Source organism: Neodiprion lecontei, chromosome 3 (genome assembly GCF_021901455.1).
Source record: "Neodiprion lecontei isolate iyNeoLeco1 chromosome 3, iyNeoLeco1.1, whole genome shotgun sequence".
NCBI classification, from domain to species: domain Eukaryota; kingdom Metazoa; phylum Arthropoda; class Insecta; order Hymenoptera; family Diprionidae; genus Neodiprion; species Neodiprion lecontei.
This window is the reverse complement of record NC_060262.1, coordinates 4,124,955-4,151,454: the sequence shown is the minus strand read 5'-3', so window position 1 is coordinate 4,151,454 and position 26,500 is coordinate 4,124,955. Positions and strand designations below refer to the sequence as shown.

The 26,500-nt window shown below is 38.2% G+C and overlaps 4 protein-coding genes across 7 annotated transcripts; all 4 read right to left on the bottom strand.

The window, feature by feature from the left end:
• Positions 1 to 4,792: 4,792 nt before the first annotated feature.
• Positions 4,793 to 10,295, bottom strand: LOC107227247 (lysosomal acid glucosylceramidase-like). Of its 4 annotated transcripts, none has more exons than XM_015668339.2 (8): positions 10,200 to 10,295; positions 7,827 to 7,906; positions 7,405 to 7,723; positions 6,899 to 7,158; positions 6,367 to 6,798; positions 6,183 to 6,259; positions 5,708 to 5,988; positions 4,793 to 5,224 (listed from the first exon to the last, which is right to left on the bottom strand). In XM_015668339.2, the coding sequence occupies exons 2-8, from the start codon at positions 7,867 to 7,869 to the stop codon at positions 5,125 to 5,127; spliced, it is 1,512 nt and encodes a 503-aa protein (XP_015523825.2). In that variant the 5' UTR covers positions 7,870 to 7,906; positions 10,200 to 10,295; the 3' UTR covers positions 4,793 to 5,124. The 4 variants fall into 4 exon arrangements, with proteins under 4 accessions (XP_015523825.2, XP_046591612.1, XP_046591610.1 ...); XM_046735656.1 differs by lacking the exon at positions 10,200 to 10,295 and adding an exon at positions 9,580 to 9,649; XM_046735654.1 differs by lacking the exon at positions 10,200 to 10,295 and adding an exon at positions 9,164 to 9,447.
• A 2,251-nt stretch (positions 10,296 to 12,546) lies between these two features.
• On the bottom strand, positions 12,547 to 17,916 carry LOC107227259 (lysosomal acid glucosylceramidase). Its single transcript, XM_015668359.2, has 8 exons — positions 17,004 to 17,916; positions 16,585 to 16,664; positions 16,173 to 16,491; positions 15,657 to 15,919; positions 15,026 to 15,457; positions 14,245 to 14,321; positions 13,762 to 14,048; positions 12,547 to 13,668 (listed from the first exon to the last, which is right to left on the bottom strand). The coding sequence occupies exons 2-8, from the start codon at positions 16,643 to 16,645 to the stop codon at positions 13,569 to 13,571; spliced, it is 1,539 nt and encodes a 512-aa protein (XP_015523845.1). The 5' UTR covers positions 16,646 to 16,664; positions 17,004 to 17,916; the 3' UTR covers positions 12,547 to 13,568.
• A 130-nt stretch (positions 17,917 to 18,046) lies between these two features.
• Positions 18,047 to 20,909, bottom strand: LOC107227256 (luciferin sulfotransferase). Its single transcript, XM_015668356.2, has 6 exons — positions 20,569 to 20,909; positions 20,224 to 20,431; positions 19,658 to 19,754; positions 19,189 to 19,490; positions 18,871 to 18,965; positions 18,047 to 18,802 (listed from the first exon to the last, which is right to left on the bottom strand). Exons 2-6 carry the CDS (start codon positions 20,417 to 20,419, stop codon positions 18,509 to 18,511), a joined length of 984 nt encoding a protein of 327 aa, XP_015523842.1. The 5' UTR covers positions 20,420 to 20,431; positions 20,569 to 20,909; the 3' UTR covers positions 18,047 to 18,508.
• A 1,945-nt stretch (positions 20,910 to 22,854) lies between these two features.
• On the bottom strand, positions 22,855 to 26,117 carry LOC107227246 (luciferin sulfotransferase). Its single transcript, XM_015668338.2, has 5 exons — positions 25,646 to 26,117; positions 25,325 to 25,421; positions 24,954 to 25,255; positions 23,890 to 23,984; positions 22,855 to 23,651 (listed from the first exon to the last, which is right to left on the bottom strand). Exons 1-5 carry the CDS (start codon positions 25,839 to 25,841, stop codon positions 23,358 to 23,360), a joined length of 984 nt encoding a protein of 327 aa, XP_015523824.1. The 5' UTR covers positions 25,842 to 26,117; the 3' UTR covers positions 22,855 to 23,357.
• Between the last annotated feature and the right edge of the window lie 383 nt (positions 26,118 to 26,500).

Sequence of the window (26,500 nt, the reverse complement as noted above, 5' to 3'; positions counted from 1 at the left end):
GTAGCACTGATCGGACGTAATTTTGCGAGAGAAATCGATTGGGCGCAGTCCCAATACGCTGCGATCAACGCATCAAAAGTTACAGCCAAAAAACCAGAACCTGAGTTTTCGACATTTTTCAGCCCGTGCTTTTTCGCTCGCCATTTCTCTCCTGTTGGTCCCACGCTCTTTTCGCTGCGATTCCTGAGTTCCTGAGGGTCCAATTGGTCGGATAAGGATCGTTCAAATCGAATCTGAGACCAAAAGTTTTTTGCCCAAAAAAAAAGTAAGGCTAACCCCTTTCCATTTTTGGCGAAAATTTTCGCGATTTTGAAAAGTGCTGGAATCAATTAATTGTAGCACCCATCGGACGTGATTTTGCGAGAGAAATCGATTGGGCGCAGTCCCAATACGCTGCGATCAACGCATCAAAAGTTACAGCCAAAAAACCAGAACCTGAGTTTTCGACATTTTTCAGCCCGTGCTTTTTCGCTCGCCATTTCTCTCCTGTTGGTCCCACGCTCTTTTCGCTGCGATTCCTGAGTTCCTGAGGGTCCAATTGGTCGAATAAGGATCGTTTAAATCGAATCTGAGACCAAAAGTTTTTTGCCAAAAAAAAAAGTAAGGCTAACCCCTTTCCATTTTTGGCGAAAATTTTCGCGATTTTGAAAAGTGCTGGAATCAATTAATTGTAGCACTGATCGGACGTAATTTTGTGACAGAAATCGATTGGGCGCAGTCCCAATACGCTGCGATCAACGCATCAAAAGTTACAGCCAAAAAACCAGAACCTGAATTTTCGACATTTTTCAGCAGGTGCTTTTTCGCTCGCCATTTCTCTCCTGTTGGTCCTACGCTCTTTTCGCTGCGATTTCTGAGTTCCTGAGGGTCCAATTGGTCGGATAAGGATCGTTCAAATCGAATCTGAGACCAAAAGTTTTTTGCCAAAAAAAAAAGTAAGGCTAACCCCTTTCCATTTTTGGCGAAAATTTTCGCGATTTTGAAAAGTGCTGGAATCAATTAATTGTAGCACTGGTCGGAGGTAATTTCGCGAGAGAAATCGATTGGGCGCAGTCCTAATACGCTGCGATCAATGCATCAAAAGTTACAGCCAAAAAACCAGAACCTGAATTTTCGACATTTTTCAGCAGGTGCTTTTTCGCTCGCCATTTCTCTCCTGTTGGTCCTACGCTCTTTTCGCTGCGATTTCTGAGTTCCTGAGGGTCCAATTGGTCGGATAAGGATCGTTCAAATCGAATCTGAGAACAAAAGTTTTTTGCCAAAAAAAAAAGTAAGGCTAACCCCTTTCCATTTTTGGCGAAAATTTTCGCGATTTTGAAAAGTGCTGGAATCAATTAATTGTAGCACTGATCGGAGGTAATTTCGCGAGAGAAATCGATTGGGCGCAGTCCCAATACGCTGCGATCAACGCATCAAAAGTTACAGCCAAAAAACCAGAACCTGAGTTTTCGACATTTTTCAGCAGGTGCTTTTTCGCTCGCCATTTCTCTCCTGTTGGTCCTACGCTCTTTTCGCTGCGATTTCTGAGTTCCTGAGGGTCCAATTGGTCGGATAAGGATCGTTTAAATCGAATCTGAAACCAAAAGTTTTTTGCCAAAAAAAAAGTAAGGCTAACCCCTTTCCATTTTTCGCGAAAATATTCGCGATTTTGAAAAGTGCTGGAATCAATTAATTGTAGCGCTGATCGGACGTAACTTTACGAGAGAAATCGATTGGGCGCAGTCCCAATACGCTGCGATCAACGCATCAAAAGTTACAGCCAAAAAACCAGAACCTGAATTTTCGACATTTTTCAGCAGGTGCTTTTTCGCTCGCCATTTCTCTCCTGTTAGTCCTACGCTCTTTTCGCTGCGATTTCTGAGTTCCTGAGGGTCCAATTGGTCGGATAAGGATCGTTTAAACTGAATCTGAGACCAAAAGTTTTTTGCCAAAAAAAAAAGTAAGGCTAACCCATTTCCATTTTTGGCGAAAATTTTCGCGATTTTGAAAAGTGCTGGAATCAATTAATTGTAGCACTGATCGGACGTAATTTTGTGACAGAAATCGATTGGGCGCAGTCCCAATACGCTGCGATCAACGCATCAAAAGTTACAGCCAAAAAACCAGAACCTGAATTTTCGACATTTTTCAGCAGGTGCTTTTTCGCTCGCCATTTCTCTCCTGTTGGTCCTACGCTCTTTTCGCTGCGATTTCTGAGTTCCTGAGGGTCCAATTGGTCGGATAAGGATCGTTCAAATCGAATCTGAGACCAAAAGTTTTTTGCCAAAAAAAAAAGTAAGGCTAACCCCTTTCCATTTTTGGCGAAAATTTTCGCGATTTTGAAAAGTGCTGGAATCAATTAATTGTAGCACTGGTCGGAGGTAATTTCGCGAGAGAAATCGATTGGGCGCAGTCCTAATACGCTGCGATCAATGCATCAAAAGTTACAGCCAAAAAACCAGAACCTGAATTTTCGACATTTTTCAGCAGGTGCTTTTTCGCTCGCCATTTCTCTCCTGTTGGTCCTACGCTCTTTTCGCTGCGATTTCTGAGTTCCTGAGGGTCCAATTGGTCGGATAAGGATCGTTTAAATCGAATCTGAAACCAAAAGTTTTTTGCCGAAAAAAAAAGTAAGGCTAACCCCTTTCCATTTTTGGCGAAAATTTTCGCGATTTTGAAAAGTGCTGGAACCAATTAATTGTAGCACTGATCGGACGTAATTTTGCGAGAGAAATCGATTGGGCGCAGTCCCAATACGCTGCGATCAACGCATCAAAAGTTACAGCCAAAAAACCAGAACCTGAATTTTCGATATTTTTCAGCAGGTGCTTTTTCGCTCGCCATTTCTCTCCTGTTGGTCCTACGCTCTTTTCGCTGCGATTTCTGAGTTCCTGAGGGTCCAATTAGTCAGGTAAGGGTCATTTAAATCGAATCTGAGACCGAAATATCTCTGCTCGAAAAATGACGAAAAAGTCAGGCTAACCCCATTGCATTATCGGCGAAAATTTTCACGATTTTGTAAAGTGCTGGGATAAATTCTCTGGTGCACTATTTCGACGTCCGATGATAATGTCAACGATAATATTGGACAGCTTCGAATCATTTGTCTCCAAGAAGTTTAGCAAATTTGAAAACAAAATAAGTTAATCAGGAGAAAGCCAATAATACTGCTTCAGAAATTAAAATACACTCGAGCACCCGTAAATTAACCAAAACACATCCACAGTATCCATAACACGAGGTACCGAGAAACAATATACACCACTGCTGTGATCAAAATAAAAATACAGAACTCTGAAGGCGAGCAAAGCATGGTCAGAGTATAGAGATGTAGGTCAGGTTACATCGAAAAATAGCAGATATAAATAGACCTAACCATAAAATAAAATCTGAACCAATCAAATCAAAACATATCAAAATAAATAAATACAACCACACAACCAGAAATTCAAATCAAAGTTACAAATAATCAGAAAGTACATTGGATGACAAGGAAGAGCAAGGTCTAACCACACCTTGTCGCGCATTCTCAGCGGCTGATTAAGAAATATGCAAATATTTTATTTGTAAGTCATTAATATAATAAAAGAAAATTATTTAAACTGCTGAAAGTCATAAGCGTACTCATTTATTTCTGAATTGTACATTATTCTCTCTCCTGGAATACAGACATTATTTCTGAACTTAACTCATTGTTTGTAGTATTTGAAAATACACAGCAACATTATGACAAGTACAGTCTGACTAACACTGCTCGCAAGCAAATGAGATTATGTTAAATAGTTGAAAATGTGACGGTCCATTTGTAAGCATGATATGTAACACAGTTAGATTGTACAATACATATTATACTATTTACTATCATTAATCATACGATTAGGGATCAGGGATTATACGTATAACATCAACTATTCATTCCAATAATGTTACATTCATTACGTAAAGTACATATTAGCGAGCCCAAAGGGTCTGTTCGAGACATCAATCCTCGGACACTTTTCAGTTAGTTCAGATTGAGACACTCCGGCTAGTCTCTGTTTTCCCCTTATGGTTGGGCGCCAGTTCCAGAAAGCAATAGATATTTCAAAAGGAGAGTAGACAGGAATCTCAGGGGGTTTGGAATTATTTCTCGGGCCTAATTCAGATTTCATTATTCATCAACATGGAATGCAAGATACACTCTCAGTGATACAACTGGGTTAGAGATATCAACTTTGAAGTTTCTGTATAATATTTATTCATAAAATCAAAGTCTCACAGGTATAATTATAGAATCATGGAATATTTTTTTATTACAGAATTCAAAGCTCTTATAAATTAAAAGATTATACAATTAAATTTTCGATTTCATTTTCTAATGAAACTGATTTCTTATTTGTTATTTATCTGCCTGCGATTCTCTAAATCTAAATCCTTTTTATTTTGGGTCCAATAATTCTCCATCAATCTGTAAATCTAATCTATTCTGTAAATATCGCTACACATACACGTGATTTAAAAAGTAGACTCGAAGGAGACAGATAGGAAGGCCCTAAACAGCTCGGAAATACGTACAATACTCTTATAATACTTATACCAGGACAATCTCTTGAAACTTGAAAATCAACCGCGCATGCGCCAAATAATTCAATCTCATTGGGCGACGAAATCTTCCCGCAGCGATATTTTTGTCTGCGATGCAGGCCGGCCAACCTACGCAAAATGTCTACGTTTGAATTTTCAAAAAGCACAAGCGTTAAATTCTGACCGTTCTTTGAAGATCAGCTTTCCGGGCCAATAACAAATGCTTCCCAAACCTTTCCGAGTCACTGCCTCGATTATTTGAGATTCTAACCTCGAAAATTCGTATCAACCACATCGTCGGCAGAAACAGTTTGACAGCTGAAAACTCGGGATGGCCAGCCTGCAAGAACAGCCGATAAAACTCGCGCATGTGCTGTTGATTTTCAAGGTTCAAGATATTGTCCAGGTGTGATACTATACTATCAGAAACCTTTTTAAATTGTAATCTTTTATCACCTCATAAGTATCCCATCAACCCTCGCATTTATTGTAATGCCTCATTTTGTCAGAGTATGTTTTGATACGCTTCAAGGTAAGGTAAGATTACCAAGTAAAGTAAGGTTACTTATCAATACTATCCCGCTATTTGTAGAGGATCGTGTGAATGGAACCACCTGTTAACTCCACCTCGATGTCTCCTTTTTCTGTATCACGAATAATCACCCGCTGATCCAGGGTTTGACTGAAACAATAATACTTATATACTTTACAGGACATGGTCGTTGATGATAGGAAATCAGAATATCATATTTCTTCCAGACTATTTGGCCTAAGACTGACATTAAATTCGTATAAGGTTGTTTCTTCTCAATATTTTTCAGACTTTCATTTCAACCTGTGCGGGGTCGAGAAATCCCCTGAAACTGTATCACCAAACTTACTTTATCACGCGCACAAATGAAACTGACATCGTTTGGGCACTTTGTTGAAAAAACTTATTTAAAAAGGCGTCAGACAGTATTCCGATTTTCGCTACAGTTTCCTGCCATATTCATGATCAAGCAGATCAATTTCTGTCGCAATATTTGCTGTTTGTCGTACTGATTTTGTCACCTCTCTTCAAGTGGCTCAAAGAAATATACGTTTTTTCTCACGTGGTTTTATGTAGCAGTGACTCATTTCACTGATACTCTTGATAAGTTTCTATTTGTGATTGACTACTAACTTGTTGTAAACTACGATGACCGTCTCATTCTCCGGAGTCTCGAAAGCCAAAGATCTCAATGAACTACTGGTTTGAGTGAGTTCTAGTCTCACAGAATTCCGGGGGATGAATCTGCTGAAGTGGGCTATGGCGTAGAACAATGGCTGTTTGTAAAATTCGTCGTCGTCAGGATTCACGATAATGGGAGATTGTGCCCTGAAACCCGATGTCCAATTCGGTTCAGAGTCTTTGTTCAATGCAATATTCCAGTCCATCCAACCAGTCACCCAGTTTTCCAGGTTCTTCAAGCCGAAGAACAAGCAAATTAGGAAAAATAGTTTGTTATTGATGGTATTGGCTTCTAGACATCTCACGCAATGCAATTCCATAGTAAAATATACTACAGACTATGTTGACAGGAGATGACAATGATTTGGTCATTACTATGTGACATAAGATTTCCGTAATGATTGAAATGACTTTGTGATATACGTACCTCGAATATATCGTTTATGTACTTTTCTCCCGTACTCCAGGATCCCAAGGAAAGTTCGCCCACCGCTGCCCAAATTACTGTATCAAAAAAAAAAAAAAAAAAAAAAAAAAAAAAACCACCATGATATAAAATGGAAAACCATTGGAGATTCTTATTCGCTAATGTAATGTGGCTATTAACTTACGGACTGAAGCCTCATCCATGAGAAGAAATGGTTCAGGATAGGAATCGTGAAATTCCGTAAGCACACTTGCGTTAGTCGTTTTGTCGTCATACCAATGAATGGCGACACCATCTGTATAGTTCTTCGCCAATTCATTTTCAAACATATCTTTCAGGTATGTCATTAAAAAACTTCTCTGATCATCGAGAGAAAGAATTAGCGTTTTGTTGTGCTTTGATTTAGCCAGTGCGGGACCGAAATTCGACGCAAGCCAAGTGGCTGTTTCGTTCATTGTCATTGACATGGAGGTGATAGTACAGTTTGAAGTGATTCCATTGTTGGGCTCATTGCCAGTCGTGATCGCCCACATCTCTAATCCTTGGTCGTAGTACGCGTCCAAGAATTTGATGAGATAGTCAGCGTACACTTGGTAGTATTCTTCCTTCAAATATCCTGAAAAGTTTTACCCTCTACAATTCGGACTTAACACTATCGAAAGTATCCATTAATTCTAGCGACGTTGACTGGTCTGATGGTTGACGATAAAGTTTACCATTGACGTAATCGGCATTTGTCTTCATCCAAGGTGGAGCAGTCCACGATGAAGCCAAAAACCTGAGTTCCTCATTGATTTCAAGTGCTTCGAGCATCAGAGGAATTTTGTAATCAAAGTCCTCGTCCGCGAGACTAAAGTTTTCGAGTGACACGTCGCCATCGTTGTCATCGTAGGTGTAATTCCTTGTGGAAAAGTCAGTACCGGCAATGGGTACACGGCCAATATTATACCTGATACCTTCCTTGGCGAAATAAGATCTGTAAATACAGTCAAGCCTATCAGTCAAGATTATACTGGACATGTCCTAAAACCATTGGATTATTTTCGACAGTTTTTTGCGGCTGTTCCGTAGACAGTGACGAAGAGTAAGTAAAGAATGAATCAACGACGGTGAGTACATTGATCACCGGCAGAACCTTATCGGTAAAACTGACAATGGATTGGGGAATGTCGAGATATTTCTGAGAATGAAAGTGGTTTCTTATGGGATCCAAGAAAATTACGTTAGCAAGTTTGCCTGTGCAGCTTTGCTCAGCGATTTTATGTTTATAGTCGCGGCATCAGTGAAGGCACCTCCAAAGCCCTGAATACTTTGATAGGTTACGTTTCGTTGGAGCAGAATCACGGCCCCGTCGGATGTTGTTTCATTTGTAAAATCACCCAGTGTTCTGCTGAGTCTCACATCATCTCCACTCGACGTATACCGTAGGTACGAACCGTTGCTAGGCGTTTCGTAAACTGGAATGGTGTCGCAGTAGGTAGCATTGCAAACACACACGGTACCGTTTTCGAACTCGCGAAATATACAGGAGCTAGCCTCAGCTGAAAGCACAAAAATTTTTTGTGACGTGACGGAAGAATCGATGAATTATTCATTCGGTCAAATCACGATTTTTCTAATATTTCAAATATGCTGTATATTCACCTGCATATATACAGGAGATTAGCACAAGGGTGTATTGTAGCATGGCTTTAAGCTCTTCGTTTTGCTATCCAGTGGAAAATCTGAAACAAAACGTATGAATATTTTTATGACTGGTTGGAACAAAAATTAGTTATTCAAACTCATGGTCGTCCTGAAAATGATCACTATCGAATTTGTTTGCTCCCGCGCTCGGAAATATCTTGAAATACAGTTAAAAGGAGTTTAGACGAATTCATTCGAGACTCTTATTTCAATTCTGAGTTCCGTCTCGGAGCATTCGAATTTTCGTGTTTTAATAGCATCAATATACAATCGTAATTACCATATGAAAATTTCAGACATTTGTAGAAAAAAAAATTCACATGATTTGCATAATCTACAATGTCGTGGACATATATACTAATCATACGGTTAATCATTGGTATCTTATAAATTGCATTCGTCATCACCGCCATCTTGAATACAAATCGCATGAGTCATCTCTGTTGACTTGAAACTTATGATTTGTACCCGATCGATTTACCATAATTTTCCGTGACCGATGACGTCACCAATTTTGCATAGTACCTTCGCCTAAGCATTTACAATGTTATAAAAATTTTACCACGAAATGTCAAAAACCCTACAGTGGGAAAATTCGAAGGATTCGTAGCAGATTTCCGAATTAACATGCAATAATTATATACTTTTATTATTTCATTTACTGTGTAAATCTGTTTGTAAAAACAATGCCCATCTAGTAGTAATATTACGAAGTGCACAGTATGGTGTATGAAAATATTTTATAAAAGATTGTGTAAAAATTTCTTGGACATTGAGTTCCAAAGTGGCCTGCCGACATGAACGCCATGCTAATGCCACATGGCATGTGAAATGGCCGTATAGAATGTTACCTGGGATCAGAGATCCAAGGACAACCAGAGGACACAGAGAGGAAAGAAACGTAGTGTAATTACTCGTTTTTTTTGTGAAAATAAAAGAAAAAAAAAAGACGTGAATTCGATGGACAGGCTTACAAGACAAGATTAAAAGAACGATAATAGATACGAGTTTGACTCTCTGTTGAATAAATTAAATATAAATAACATGTAAATGGAATATAAATGGAATATACGTAAAATGGTCGACAAAATGGTAAAGGTAAAATTGTAATAGATAAAAGAGTTCGGATAAACAGATTGATAAATGGTAAAAACAAAAGTCTACACATAAAAAAAAAAAAAAAAAAGATCAAAAGTTATTCATTCACACATCCAAACATTCACATAATTTAAAAAGACGCTTTCAATACACAAAACACCAAAATTAACTTGTCCCTTGTCTATGTCGTCGAATACCGTTGCACCAGATGAATCACTTGCCAATCCGGGTATTATGCGCTTCTCCACTCTCGTTTGATGGATGCTTAGAAATCTTGTGTCCACCTTCAGGTTGCGTCGTTTATTCACGTTGAGATGGGAGATGAGAACAGCAGGGATCGTAATGACGTCGAAAATTCAGTGAACTGGTACTGTGTATTTGGATCTTTAGGAAATCTTAAAATCGACTTGGTTTTCGACTTCTGCGGAGTATTATAATTGTCGGGCCGTACGGGTTGGTGTCTTTCCGCAGAGTCTTCGAAACGTTCAACCGATTCTCCCGCCTGACGCCTGGATCGGGATGGCTGTGTCCAGCAACACTTCGCGGGCATTTCGAATTTAGAATATCGTCACAGTAGCAAGAAGAATGTATAATAAAATACCGGAAGGCTTACCTGACAAATTGGTAGATTAAAAAGAAAAAAGAAAAAAAACCGTTTAAGAGATCGATAATTCAGCAAGGAAGAAACTATCACAGAAAAACCACGAATAATCAGAGGCGACGAAGAAAAACGGATGGGCATGTAAGTGCTTGTGTGGAGAGAATTAGCCACATCGGTAGGAGAATATATTATAACAAAAGGGAAGACAATAATAGTAATATATTGGAGCAAAACCGCGTTGCAGCGCAAAGAACATAAATTTTGCTAGCGAAAATAAGTGACCAAACAGGCGAAAATTAAAGGGAAAGAAGAATGCTTTTGTTCGCAACACGTCTTTCCAGTTGGGAGCCAGAAACAAGATGGTTTTACAATAGTTTGGGTTGGCGCAGTAACCTTGCTCTTTTTTTTTTTTTTTTACAAACATTTGATGACTTTTCTGTGTCTTTTACAAAGACTACTAGATCAGACAGGGGAGCATAAAAGGTGATTTCAATCTTTGTAATAGTATATATAAAAAAAGAAAAGTAACAGAACACACACGACAGTTGAAATAGGACACAATTGTATACAAGAAATATGTTAATATAAATTAAACGAAACAAAGTATAAATTTAAATTAGAGATAAAGTCACCTTAGATTTTCAACCAAATTTGATGCCTTGGGTCGTTTATACACCAGTTCAAATTAGGTGTTGGGCAACTGGCAGTTGGATAAATTCTTCAGGTTGAGTACTTTGTATTCCATTTTTATAGCAAATTATTTCACGCATCAATAACTTTAGAACGCGGACCCGTCTGCTATTTAAACGTACACGACACGTGCCTTCAAATATATACTGTGTATCGGAAAGAATTGGACGCGTGAAAATCGTGACTGGGAAACCTTACGCGAAAAATCACTGGGAACAAAAGGTTTGATGTGATTTTCTAACACGAATCAAATGAAAGAATTAGATATCGGGTGTAGGCCCATTGCTATCCCAATGAAGCCTGAATTTGACGACGATCAGATGGAAATCCGCTTCTGCGTAACTGATTCGATTTTAAAATAATTTTTTGTTCTGTTATTAATGACTTCCGTTTTGAGATGGAGCCTAATTAGACCTGATTAGGCCAAAAATGAGCTGAGTAGGATAAAACCAGTTGATTCTTTCATTTATTTAAGGACAGTTTTCAGCTTTGATGTATACATGTAACACCGAAAGAAAAGTTATTCCTAATACAATTCTGACTTAAAAATAAAGAGTTCACAATTCTATTTTAAATCAAGTTGGGCCTTGTCAGACCGGCGAATGAGTTACATCCAATATCAAATCCTTCCAACTGATCCGAAAAAATCCTAAGCATTTTTTCCAAGCAACTCTAAACCGCTTTCCACCTCAAGATATTTGGGCGGTAAATTTTTTTTTTCTACACCCAATGTATCTTGGGTGTTCAACTGTGAATCAGGTAATTTCGACAATTAAGTTCTAGTCGACATTACAAGATAGTAAAAGCACACCTCAGTTATTTACACAGATTGTCTCTAATCCCAAGGTACAAATTTGTCAGCCACGTTTATACACAGCGTTACACGTGCTTCTCGATGACCCGGAAAAAAACTCCCAAGACGGCAGTCTGTTCGGGAAAATAATTGTGAATAAATAGAATAATTTGGCACAGGTAAAATACGAGATAACCGGGCATCGGGGACTCAGGGTTTTTTATATTTCGGAGTCCTTCGGTAGCCCAATCAAAACCCCATCTTTCCTTCTTTGTTGTCAGTCCTTACAGAAATTCATCGGATAATAGTTTATTTTATTTTATGACCTGTTATAATACATTCCTTAAAACCTATTCCACCAATCCCAATTCTGTATCAAGCCACGGTTCTTTACATTTTAACTCGATGTTTGGTTCTCATGTGACTAATTGTGCTCTTCTAGCATGATATTAACCATAAGCTATTTCTGAGATTATACGAATCTGGGCTAAGTTATCGGCAAACTTGGGCGTTCTACGCTACGGTCGGCTTCTTGGGTTTGACAATTGCCACTCTAAACTTTAGCCAGATCGATTCTTGAGGTCCTTTGAGAGTTGGTCATGAGAAAATAATTCTTAGTCACCGCCGACATGGAGGGGTTGACCACTTTCCACCAATCGCAAGCCTGCGATACAATAAAATGCAGTAGTTTTCAACGAACAACTGTATCGAAAAGGTCGCCAAGGTGACATCATCAACTCATTTTATATGAAAATACAAGCCCGTCACGACGGCAATACAAAACAATATAAAACAGCTTCACATTCACAAAGCCATAAAAATATATTCAAATTTCCATACAGACATTATCTTTTTTTACATTCGTTGAACTATATGTCCGAAAATCATGTTGGCTGGCAGGAGAGCAGATTTTCTTATCCAGAAACTAGACTTTGATTCATAGTTTTTCAGTATTTCAAAGCGACGAATGAAGATTCACCGATCTAATAGATTCATAAAATATTCTGCGAGATGTATTGCTACATTACACTACGTGACAGATAAAAAAAAAGTTAAGTATCGTCTTGGAAATTTTCTGTTCATTCATTTATACTTATCACTTGAACGACAGCTGAGGTTTTACAAAATCGAGAGAATACACAGACGATACACAGACATGATTTTGAGAGTGTAGACAATGCGTGAAATATACAGCTGGTCTGTTTCAAAGCGTGACACGGCCAAGCGGAAAGATTTGAGGCACAGACCGAAAGGTAAACATTGGAAGTAAGTGTAAGTGAACATGTGAAGACGATTCTAAATAGCGAGTGAAATGATAAGGTAAAGAGTGCGATACAACAATTTGACTTGAACTTTCAAGTTCGATGCTTTGCCGAAACACAAAACTAACAATTTAATATTTTCAGCAACTATTTTACGAGTTATGTATTACATACACTGTAACGTATGGTCAATAATGATATAATCGTACACGACGTGGTATTAAAAAAAGCAAATTTTATCTTCTGAAGATTATTCAGAGCTTTATTGGATTCCGAAAAATTTCGATTCAGGAGCACTTTCATCAACCGTTAAGAGAAATACACCAACGTTACCAAAACTGTCTCTCGGACAACGGAATGCTTTCAATATTTGTACCTTACAATTATAAATTTACATGATCCGGGATTGAGGGATTTTATTGACTAACGCCTCTGTATTCACCCAAGATGTTGTTTTGGGTATTTATAGGTCCGTTTTCGTCGGTATTCTTGACTCGGGAAATGGAAGAAGGAGCAGTAAATGAGATGGAAAGGGTTCATGATTGAACGTGTTATAAATGATTTATCAGGATAGCGTGGAGTGGGAATGTGTAGTTAGACGAAGCGGATTGTTGGAATGTTGGAAATGGATAGATGTTTATTATTTGAAGAACAGAAAGGATGTTCGTCGGTTGACCGTTCGAAAAGTACGATGTACTTGATAGAAGATGGATTGCAAGTAAGTCGTTCAAATAATGGACTGGAGTGTCGTTATATGGAGTGAGGCTATAAGGTTACTATAAGGAATGTCGGAGAGTCAGCAAATAGAAGCAATGAGTAACGAATGGTCGGAGAAGGTGGGGAACATGTGATACTCGTCATGATAAACACAGTGGAAAAACGTGAACAATTGACCACAAGTCATTGGAGAAACGAAAAATACTTTCGCGAATATAGGATCAGATACGTTTTTGGAGTTGGTCGACAATAGTCCAGAATGATATCAAACCAGTTTATGACTGATTGGAATTTGTAAACTCGGATCTTGTTGTATGATGTAAAAGATAATTGACTGGCAATTCAAAATTTGCATTCTACCATTTTTCAAAAAACACAATCATTCCGTATCATCGATTGATGTATCTTCTCAAAATTTCACACTGATATAGTTGCGGTATGTATTTGTAAGTATCGAATTTGATACCAAATTTAAAATTTTTCCTCAACAGACGTCCGCGTTCACACACGCCGCACTCCTTTGATTACATCGCAATACGCTACTTGTAGATGATGGTTTGAACCGAATTGGGAGATAACTGCAAGTCGATGTTTCCTCGCTCTGGGTCAGAAATGATCACTTGTCTTTCTTCGGACCACCTGAAAAAGAAACCATTTTATTTTGACTCATTTTCAAATAACGCCACGATTATGTGTATTTGTGTCAAGTGTGTATGTCAACTTGGAAAGTACTTGTTGAAGATCACGAGAACGGTCTCATCCTCCGGCGTCACGAAGGCTACAAAATCTACTGTGGCGTTTGTAACCTGATTGTGAGTGAGTTCCACTCTTACGGAACCCCGCGGTATGAATTTGCTGAAGTGAGATATGGCGTAGAACAATGGCTGCTTGTAGAATTCGTCGGCTTCGGCATTTACAACAATGGAAGACTGATCGTAGGTATAGTGCCAATGGGGACCACCCTCTTCGTTTAAAGCTAGATTCCAGTCGATCCAACCAGTCACCCAGTTTCGTAGATTCTACAAAATTTTCAGCGATTCAAATAATGAGAACACTTCGTCATTGTGTGGGTACTTATTTGAACTTTGGGTATCCGAGAAGCCGTGAAGAATAGAAATGATAATTATATTGTTTTAAGGAAAATATGTGCAGTGATTCCAATGGCTCTCTGAGTCAACTATTTAACTGATGAAGTAAAATCAAGGATAAACGTACGTCGATTATATCCATTATGTACTTTTCCCCTGAATCCCAAGATCCCAAAAGAAGTTTGCCGTCGGACAGATTGGCAGCTGTGTCCACAAAAAACATTTCACCGTAAGATCATCAGTCAGGAATCGTGAGGTGCATGATAACTAATCTAGAATCACGTCAAGTTAAAACATGCTTGGCACCTTCTATCACAAAATTTGTGATTTTCTTCAACATTTGTTCACATGTTCTCCTTTTCTCGATACTCTGAGAATATTCAGGGCTGCATGAAAATACTTTCGTATATTAATTTAAAATGGAAAGTAGTCTCTATTTCAAGTAATGAGTATTGCGGAATAAGTATTTGAAATAAATGGTACAAAGTCAAGTAGCATATACTGGGAGTTAGGAATCACATGATTCTTATTTACTGAATATCATTGCGAACGCTCTGATCTTTTTAAAAGCCGAAACTGTAAGTGGATGTGCTTGGTCTTCACGCTCGATTCCGTAAAGATATTTATCAGTTCTCTGTTTTATTCAAGTAAAGGGATTGATCCAATGGTGAGCGTTTGTGTATCAAAGATTGAGCAAACACTTGGCAATTCGAATGAAATTAATGCAACCGATATTAGGGAATTAAGTAAGATCCATTCACAAAGAGGCATTAGAGAAATTCCCGTCTTTCATTTGAAATTGACGTTTTATACATACGAGGGCGTCAAAAAAGGGTGTCACAGCTGATGGCAGATACATAATGCAGTATATTTCCTGAACTGCGAGTCACGTGTAACCATGAACTTACCTACCGCTGCCTCAGTCATGAGGAGAAATTTATCAGGGAAAAGATCGTGGGTTTCCTGAAGCACACTTGAGGGAGTATCCGTATCGTAATACCAATGAACGGCGATTCCAGCTGTGTAATTCTTGGCCGTTTCGTTGACAAACATTTCCTCAACGAAGTTAGGCAAGTAAAATGTTTGGTCGTCGAGAGCGAGGATCAAAGTTTTATTGTGCTTCGATTCGCTTATCGTTGGACCTAAATTTTCGGCAACCCATTCAGCGATGGTGGATGAAAGCCACGTCAGGGAGTTTATTTCATAACCGTCGATGAACGCGTCGTTTGGTTCATTACCAGTCGAGATTGCCCACATTTCCAAACCGTGATTTTCGTACTCATCCAAGAATTTGATAAGATATTCGGCATACAGCTGGTAGTATTCTTTGAGTAGAAATCCTGAAAGCAAAGGGTTCTTTGAGAATTGGTTACAGGTTTTCATGCGGTTAAAACCTCGTGAGCGAAGTAGGACTAACTTAAACAAAATGGTGTACCGTGATACATAAGATCTAAAAGAATATGGATCATTTTCGACGGCAACTAACGGATCAGTTCTCTTTGGTTGGGTTATCTTAGGCTGGTAATGCTATTTACGTACCAAGACCGATGTAATCGTTATTTGTCTTCATCCATGGTGGAGCACTCCAGGATGCAGCGATGAATTTCAACTCCGGACTCATTTCAAGAGCTTGTTGCATCAGTGGAATTTTGTAATACAGGTCCTCGTCTGCTAAACTGAAATTCTTCAGCAGTAAGTCACCTGAGTAATCATCGTAGGTGTACAACCTTGTGGAGAAATCAGTGCCAGCAATCGGTACACGTCCAAGATTATACGCATTACCTTCGCTGCTAAAGTAAGAGCTGTGAAGTCGGACAATTTCTTTATACAATATCATAATTGATAGAAAATGCAGGTTCAGAAGCTATTCATTTCAATGACAATCATTCAAGAACTGTAAATCAGGAAGGGGAATTTGACACGGTACCGCGGAGTAACGAAGACCTGGAAAACATAAAGTGAACGTGGATTCGTAAGTCGCGACTGTGGAATTTCGAACACTACGACATGTTTTCGAAAAATCAACTATCGAATGTTAGTCATCAGCAGAAATACCTCATTAAATTTTTCTGGGCATCTTCGCTGAGTGATTTTATGCTGATGCACGCCGAATCCGTAAAACAACCACCAAAGCCGTGAATCCTTTGATAGGTGATGTTTCGTAGAAGTACAAGGAGTTCCTCTTCGGATGTTGATACGTTGCCGAAAGCCCCTTGAGTCTTGTCGAGTCTCAAGCCATCTTCATTCGACGTGTATCGGATGTAGAAACCGATCTCTGGGAGATCGTAAGCCGGGGTGCTGTCGCAGTAAGTAGCGTTGCATACGCACACCGTTCCATTTTCGAACTCTCGAGGTATGCAGGGGTCAGCGTTTACTGCAAACATCCAGCCAAGTGTAAAGTTGGCCCAAGAAACGATGTAAATAAGACCGAACGATGTTTCTTACATTCCAGAATATACATGTTTACCTGCATAAATGCACCAGATCAACACAAGTGCGTATTGTAGCATTATGATCCGCTGTGACATTCGCTTTCCAATTTGAAACCTGAAACAGGGCTGTTGTACATAGTCGAGTGCCACAGTTTTACCCGTGAGAAAAAAATTTTATCAACTCTCATCCGGCTGGGAAATAATTGATCTTTCTAAGTTCACCTCTTAATGAATTAAATTCAAGTTTCTACTGTCACCTATTTATTCCGGCAGTAACATTTCGTTCAATTGTGTTTTAAATATGAATCATCTTACGTGTTCATGTTACGTTTGCAATTATTTACAAACGAACAATATTTCCAACATTCGTTATTCGTACGCTGGAAATTATTTTTATTTCCCCATTTCACACGTGACTCAAACATTTTACATTTTTTTATTTTATTATACGTACCTTTCGGATAATCGTTAGTTGACTAGATTTCAGAGTAGAATTCTCGATATAACTCGCGAGCTTCTTACGTCAACGCTGCTTCATGTACGGTTACGGACCTACGTCGCTACTGAACTGAATCCATAGCGATTTCAACACGTATAGAAAACGAACGCTATTTATTGCCTTCCGAATGCCTAGTATCCAATGATAGCGAACAAATGTGGCGCGAATTCTCTTTGCTCAGGTAATTACAAAGTTTAAACAAAATAAAAAATGTATCGAACATCGTGGTTGACAATGAGATAATACTTTTTACACTCTTAACATCCCGCTTTGCCTTCGAGTATCGGTGTGCCTCAAACATTCAGAAAACCGACAGTTATCGGCTGAACAAGCACGATTTGTCTGTTAGGTACATTCAGTCGACTGTTTAATTTCACACCCGGAAAACATATTTTTGCACGGTATCAACGGTTTTGAAATATCTGTTTGTATAATAATCCGGACGCACCTCGTGTATAAATGTCTGCGAATTAATCCAAGAATGAAAAATAACAAGTTTCCAGATTATTCGTACGTACACGCGAAGAATTAGAAATGAAAATCAGACGAAAAATTAAGATTATTGGTTCGTTTTTACCGATCGTTACATATTTTTATTCCACCGTTTGGAGAAAATTGTATTTTTCTAACATACGCTTGGAAGGTTTCAATTTTCGAAGCCTGTGGAGCGCGTGTAAAGTGCCTCATTTCCACAAAATTCACAAAATTCACAAAATTGCACAACTAATATGGTCACGTCACGTGATAACATGTTTGGTACCTTTTACCAAAAAATTCTTCATTTTCTTCAACATTTGTACGTAAGTTTTCCTCTTCTCGATACCCTGAAAACATTCAGAGCCGAATGGAAATAATTTCGTTGATCAATTCATTTCGATTTGATCTGATTTGATTAAATTTAATTTAATTTAATCTAATTTAATTTAAAGTAACTGTGTTAAATTTATATGTGTAAGAAAAGGATAATGAACGGAATTTCTAAATTATAACTAATTATATCCAATTTTCTAATATTATTTCATCATTATTTACAATTTTACTCGAAATAAATCGATCCGCGACAAAACACGAGGCAATCGGGTATCTCAATTTATAAAAGGTCGGACTGGCATCGAGCAGATTTCAAAATTTCATCATTTAGAAATAAACTTGAAACATATTAAAATGAAACTCATTTACTTTCGTCTGATTTTTATAAGAAATGAAAATTAGTTAAACAAATCAAGATTGCTTTGATTCGTTTATAAGAATCTTAATGTGACAGGAAAGTAATTACATTGAGTAGTATATCTGATACCATGAAAATTCTGGAGCTAAATTAAATCTATTATTTCTCTAAAAGCGCAAGAATAACTGAACAGATCCCTTCTTCCTAAACGAAAACAGTCGATTTCCGGATGCGGTTACGAAAAACATTGCAAGCTCGTATAATCAGTAAGTCTAAGATTTTCAGAGTCTCTTCACAGCGCGAGTCCGGTACCCTTCAAATGCTTCTCCGTCCATTCGTCGAACCGTTCGACGAGCTCTGGAGCCATGAAAGACTTCCACTGTTCCGTCGTCCCGCTTCTCATGAAAACACCTTCCCTTTTGACTTGTGACATTTCGTGAAGTTTAGCTATAAGCTCCTCATAGTTCACAGCGGGGTTCGCCTTCATGCTCGCGAAGCTCAAGTGTTCGGTCAACAATGACAATTGAACCTTGTTCAAAGTATTGCCCAGATATATGGCCGTTCGCCAAATCTCCGCACATAAATCCTGGACAGTCGAAAAGTGTGTAATTGGTTATTCGGCAAGGTACTCACGTCGAGATGAGAATGGCTTACCTGTTTCATATCTTCATAAGTCAGCCACAGAATATTGTGCTCTTTTCTGTTCTTCCAGTAGCCCAATACGTTCATCCAGAATGGTCCGTAATGATCTGAAAGTGTATTGAACTGAAAAGATTGATGCTTGGCTCGGCTGTCCAAGTCACACGTTCAAACAGCGTGAAGACATTTGGCGGTAAAGTCGTAACAACCATGAGTCCGCAAGTTAGGGGTTGTCCATGAACCACGTTACCAGTTTATGAAAGGAGATCAAAATAAGATCAAAACTGGAAACGTAGTGTACGGACAGCCCCTTACCAGACTTATCAGACTTACCAGACTCTCCTAGGAAAAGAGTGTAAAACTCTTCAAAGGTCCCGTTGTATCCCTCGACGAGTTTGCAGTGATGATAGAATGATATGCAGGTGTCTTTCGGATTTCGGACGACGTACAAGATCTTAGGTTTCTTTTCCCCGGTTCTCAGCTGGCGTGGTAAAAGATGGAAGGGTAGGTGTGTCTTGATGAATCGAGGACTAGGCATCTTGGAAGCGTACCCCGGACTGTCCATAGCGTATTCCGGAATTACGATGCCTGGATTGCGTCGTATGATTTCAGTCTTTTCGAACATCGGTGAGAATCTGTTGGAAAAATTGCACACGTGAATTGCATCATTGGAAATCTTAGCACTTTTATAAGCCCTTGTACTCGAATGGTTCACTTTCCAAATTCAGGAACCACCAAAGGGGACGAGAAAAGATATCAACTCGTTCCTTCTGGCGTTTAATATGGATTAACAGCAACTTACTCGAGGTACGGAAATCTCTCAGGAAGGGGTATTTTCGCACGCTCAAAGTTCAAATCATTAGCGATGCTCCAGACCATTTCCTGTGTCCACGTCGTACCTGAATAATAAATCAGAATCATACCAGTTCACGCGTCGTGCTGCACGTAATGCGACAAGTTTTGTTTAGTCATAAATAAAAACCATTCTGGTAATTTTGACGATGAAGCTTATTTTTCTGACACTAAAAAACCCAGATACTTTTAGCTATTCTGTAGTCATAATCACTTAAAAACGGTAAGAGGGAAAATATAAATTCCGAACAAATAAGTAAGTTCTAATAAGTTCATGGAATTTCTTATTTCCGGAACCCTCGTGATGGAACCTTTAGTCGTGGATAAATAAGGTAGTAACGAAGAAAGAAAGAAACAACATTTAGACTGATTTTAAAGTTTCACTGAACGGTTACCGTTCAGATGATAAAATGTTCAACATCGTGTTTGACACTGATCGAAAAAAGGCGTGTTACTAACGTCTTCCGGACGTTAATGTCTTCCTTCTTAATTACACTAAAGCGCGTAAAGACTTACCGGTTTTTGGGTAACTGCAAACCCAAATGTCGTCATCACGAACCTCGAAGTTTTCAATCGCATCGGCAAACTGTTTATAATTCTCTGGTAAAATGCATCCATCGACTTTTATGTATGCAGTTCGAAAGTAGTTGGTGAAGGTTTTTTGCAAAAGTTCTCCAAGCTCGCCACCGACAGGAGTAAATTGGTGTGCCATATTGGCTTCTCTCTTGAAGCGGGAAACGTTTATCGGATCAAAAAACCAACTTGCGATTCACGAGTCGATTCACAGTCGAGTTAATAACGGGTTACAAATCCTATCAAATCTGAATTTAGTAGTGTTTAAAAAAATCCCAACCGACTTACCACTACTCAACACCTTCACAAAACACCTTGAACAACTTATTCTCAGGAACAATACGGACGTACGGACGTCCGTTTTCACCGCTGAAAAAGCGGCCAAATAATGGCGATCGACGAAGAAAATGCGCACTCGGCGAGACTCGAGATTCGTATGAAGACGAGAAAAACAATTTATATCGAGTAACTGTCGATGATAAAGCGAAGTGACGAGACTAATCGTCAATTCATGCTCCAATTAATTAGTTTGTAGTTATTGACCGCAAATCCCGGGAGCTTTTTCAACCGTTTATTTATCGGGAGAGTAATCAGCTTCCACGCAGATCAAGCCGCGACTTGCAATAAATGAAAGATTGGTAGCACCATTAGTGGTTTTATCCCCAAAGAGGTTCTCAATTACATGTTATAAATAGAGTTTGTTGCTGGCGGTAATTATACGTATTGCTTGCAATCGTTTAATCGTTATAAAGATAAAAGCGGCATGTTGCAAAACTAATGTGAGTAATGAGATAACGCGTGCTTTTCAGCTTTCGATACGATTAAAAATGAAGTAAACAATGTGATGTGCGATAATTATTATCAATCTACTTTACTGCAACGGCAAACCTTTTTTCTTCGAAATGTGACGTCACATAAAATTTAAACACGATTGCAGAATTATCCCGGTCTTCATTTACCGTCTGTGTCTCGTATCACATGCACGACGCCACTGACTCTTGATTGCATCATCAGTCATGAACGATAAAAATTGTCATTCATCAATGAAATGCCGACGACGATTTTTGGTACACACATCAAGGTCACTAGATTGCGGATTATAACAGATTGTCTCATGTTTAATCTTCTTTTAATGGTTGTTTTACTGGGGTTCACCGTAATCGTTTTATCAAACGTTTTACATTGAATCCCATTTCGTTCGGAAACGAATTATTGAGGTCAGTGATGATTTTGAACGTAATCGCATCACGCCACGCGTAATTTTCACCGTAATCGCTTGATCGGTAGTTTATACTATCTCTCAATTCGTTCTAGCCAAGCTTTATCTTCATTACCCAAAAATCGAACAGCTACGGTTCAATTCTATCCAGTAGTGTGTCTCTTCTCTTTATTTCATAGTTATTTTATTTCATTTTATTCTATACTATTTTATTTCCTTCTTCGTAATGTACCTCTACTGTAAACTAGTCTTCTTTTTACTATTGCACGAGACAAAATATTCGCCCTAGCCAGTTTATTTATTTATTCACTTAATTTGTTTTATTTATTAACTTATTTGTTTATTTTATTACATTTCTGTCACTCGTGTATTTAGTTACTCATCTACGTGGTTTAATTTATTTTTCTAAACGTCTTCTGAGTGTAATGCTCAAATATTTGCGGTATGTCTTTATTTTATATTATTTACTCTTTTCTGTCGTTCGCGAATGTCGGTTTTATATATTTATTCTTACACCTGACAAATCGATTAATAAATTCTTCTGTTCTCATTAATGTTACGTTACTTTTATCTATTCTCTTATATCTTTGCTCATGTTTTAACCTCTGTACTTATTTATTTACTTATGATTTGTTTATTTTTTCAATTCATTATTTCTCTATCTCATTCATTATTCTGTATCTATTTCTGTATCCAATAAACGCATCCATTTATTTATCTATCAATGATCCTTGAACTGCAGCTCATTGAATCCCATTTTATACAAAGACAAACTATTGAGGTCAGTGATGATTTTAAACGTAATCGTATCACGCCGTACGTCACTGGTACGAATAATGTTTGAGTAAAACTTTGTCGCGTCCATTTTGGCATATTACGGCGTATTGCAACTGTTTGTATACAATTTGTTGTAAATTTAAAATTTGTCCAAACACTTCTGTCAATTCCACACTTTCATACAATGTGAAACGTAATTTAGTATTAATTAAGCATCGACGTCTTACCATTTTTCATAAAATTTGACTGTCGTCAAATGTAATCAAGTTGTGTTCAAATACAAAATTTCAAAATAAACATTTTCAAACTACTAATTATGCACAATAATAATTTTAAAATACACGTTCTTCAATTAAAAAACACAATGGTATTCAGCATACAATTTATTCGAATTACGAACGTCAACTCTAATTAGAATTGTTTTAAAAACATTTTTGTGAAAGATTTTCTTTCTAATTGCCAATGAAACCTCTAGTTTGTAATTCACAGTTAATTCATTGATAGTTCGTCCAACAATGCACGCTGTGGTTTAAATTTACATTTCGTACCGTTTGTTGTAAACGAAAGAGTAACATTTATTTCTCAAATAGATTTTTATTCCATTAATATGCAACTAATTACTCATTCGGATGGAGTGCCAGATAATAGACAACCGTTCACAACTTTTGCCGAGAGTCCAAAACCATGCGGACGTCAATGCATCGACTTCTTAGTGTGAATAGCTGCTTTGTTCGACTATTGCTATTATAGTTAAAGAGCAGAATAAACTTTTGTAAATTTGAATTCCTTCTCAACGCCATTTTGAGTTATTATTCGTCACATTCCTTATTCTCGAAATTTTTTTTGTTAATAAAGTCACCTTGGTAAATTCGACATCTCACGTTTATTCTCCAGACTTTAGCTTGTCACTTGATTGAACGACTTAACGTTGACCGGATTTGATAATCCCAAACTATTGACAAAATCCGTTTTTTTTTTGTGCTTCATACCTCGATGAAACTACAAAATTTTTCATATTTCTACACTATCACGAATCGTACAAATAATTACAAAATTTTGCCACGGAATCGGAGTTCCGGGTTCACAGCGAAAGGCCAGTATCTTTCAAATTCTCGTTAATCCAATCATCGAACTGCTTTATAACTTCGGAACTCATCTGTCCCTTCCACTGATCGACTGTACCACTCCGCATGAACTTTCCGTCATAATCGATGAGCTTCAGCTCCTTGTTGAATTCAATAACGTCTTCGTAGTTCACCGCAGGATTCGCTTTCATGCTGGCGAAGCTCAAGTGATTGGTGAGAAGCGTGAGTTGTTCATTGGTCAAGACCTTCCCGAGAAATTCGGCAGTTTTTCTTATCACAGATGGCAAATCCTATCGTCCCAAAAAAGAAGCGGTTAATTAATCGATTTATTTATTTATTCATTTTTTTTTTAATTACACGCATCCGTCAGTCTTGTAATCAGAAGCAGGAAGCAGTTAATCAGATAAGCGGAGGTATGTCAGGAACTCAAAATTTTCGCTTTCAGCGCTTGGAAAAGACACTGCATGAATTTCACTCAATTTTTGTACAAAACATTTTATCAATACCGGGTGTATATGAATTACTCACCGCCTTCATATCCTGATACTTTAGGAACAGCATATTCTCGTCATTCCTTTTCTCCCAAAATCCGAGCACGTGCTTCCAAAACGGTGCATAATTGACTAAAAACGAGAAACAAAACAAGCTCACAATAATTATGCTCTTGTGTTTAAACACCTCTAAAGAATGTAATTTTCAACTTTTTTGGGGGAACTTTATTTCGTGTATAATAAAGACATGTCCTTAAACTAAATTTTAAACCCTATTGATTTCAGACGAAAACTGTGACCTCCAGAATGTACACAAACAAGTTACGTCTGATGATGACCACCGATGGGTGGCAGCTAATATCCTCCACATTTTCGGACCAAATACTTAAAAAAAAATTACGATATTTACTTGAATATATGTATAAGATGTTCTCGAAATTTCAATACATAATATACATTTTTTTCTTGCGAAAAAAATTCATAGAAATCACTCGAAAAAACGTAGTCCTAAACTTATTTTCCCCCTTAATTAAGGCCTTTCACTTCTTTATTAAGTATTGAGTGAAAATTTGTTTGATTCTGTATATAAAACAATTTACAAGTCAAAACAGATTAGTTGGATAGACTCGGAATGTGAAATTCTGGTGGTAAGACGTCTATACGGTTACTTTCGGAATACCGATCTTTCCGAATTGTACGCTTCTGAATAATGACCCTTCTACATTCCGGATATCTGTTTTCCGCCGTTTCTAGATGATCAAAATCTAACTTTTATTTTTATAATATTTGGACGTTTCAGAATACGAAACTTTCTACAAATTCGTTTTCTGGAACATTGACTCTATACATTATGAAATTCTGCACCTCTGAATTCTTGGATTTCTGAACGCTTTCTGAAGTAAGTGAGTTCGGATAATAATAAAAACTCTACTCAGTACATTTTAGGTAAACTGCAGCTTTTTATTGGGCACCATTAGGGACTTAAAATTTCTGATAGTATCTGTTCTCTCATATTTGTTATTCGAGTTTATTAAATTCGGAATTCTGGCCATTCTGATTTTCGGTTTTTCTCATTTCTTACCTCCACCCTTTCATACATACCTTTGTCAGCGAGGAAGAGCTTGCAAAAGTCGTCGAAGCTGCCGCGATATCCTTCGAGCAGTTTGCAGTGATGACAGTACGATACGCATGTGTCCTTAGGGTTGCGAGCAACGTAAATGATCTTTGGCTTCTTTTCCCCGTTTCTTATCTGCCGGGGAAGTATTTGGAAAGGAAGGTGGGTCTTGATGTAACGAGGGCTGGGCAATTTCCTGATGAAATTCACACTGTCCACGACCAGCTCAGGCAGATCGTGACCCGGGACACGTTTCGCGATCTCCCTGTAGTCGAAGAGAGGAGTGAAACTGTTGGAAAGCAAAGTGATGTGAGTGAAAACCGCGCCATCCTGACCCCTTAAGAAGTGTTCCACTTACTCCAGGAACGGAAATCTCTCCGAGAGAACCACCTTGCCACCTTCGAAGTCCAAGTCGTTCGCTATGCACCAGACCATTTCCTGCGTCCATGTTGTACCTGGACAAATTTGTAACCAAATTATTATAATAAGAAGAAAAGTTCATTTCTAGGTCGGGTCAAACGTCTTTGTGGATGTGAAGCAATGGTGATGAATTTTTCGCGCTAAACAGACCTTGACTGACCACGTTTCGAACGTTTACTGTTGGGATCCTAGAGTTACTGGAAAGCTTTCGATCCTTGCAATTGGAAATAATGTTCATAGGATGAATTTGTGTCCTCACCGGTCTTTGGGAAGCTGCAGACCCAAATATCGTCATCGCGTACTTCGAAGTTCTCAATGGCCTCGGCAAATTTCTCGTAATATTTCGGCAAGCAGACGCCATCGACAGTGACGTATCCAAAACGGAAGTCGTTGGTAAAGGTATTCTTCAAGATCTCTCCCAGTTCTCCATCGACGGGTTGGATTTGAGGGGCCATTAGAAAGGTTTTTGATAGAATTAATATCCCCAAGATGACGAGGGTGGCCTTGAACGAAAGTTGGACCTTGGCGACTACTTTTCAAGTATTTTTTTCAGTGAGATTTCGGAGGATCAATGCTTCGATGGTTTCAGCTATTTGTAATGGTCGTTGATAAGGAACGCTAAAACCGATTTGACGGTAAGGGATAACGAATTCATTCGCGTTATACACTTCAACTTCATCCAATTAACTAATCACTCAATTACTGATTGGTTAGATTATCAATACTGAATATTGTGATGTAGTAAACTTCATATTTATAAGGACGGACTAAGGCTGGAGTGGGACTTTAGTACTAGAAAGTTAACTAACAGTCAGACCGGATGGTGGGGTACGCCTTTATTCACTGCAGGACAAGTTTATTAAATTCACAGTCACCAATTGATACACCACATTGGTACACAGTATCAATCATGGCCACATCTCAAAATCTCACTTATCTAATGACACAATAATTCTGATGATTCGATATTTACTTACATATAAAAAGTCAATCGAGTAAATTGAAACAAATCTTCCGATCAGCGTGGTGATTTCCTCAACAATCCGGTCCTGAACCAATTTCCTGTTAGTAAAAAAGTACTCAGGGAGTTTTTGTCAGTAAACTCCGAGTGGCA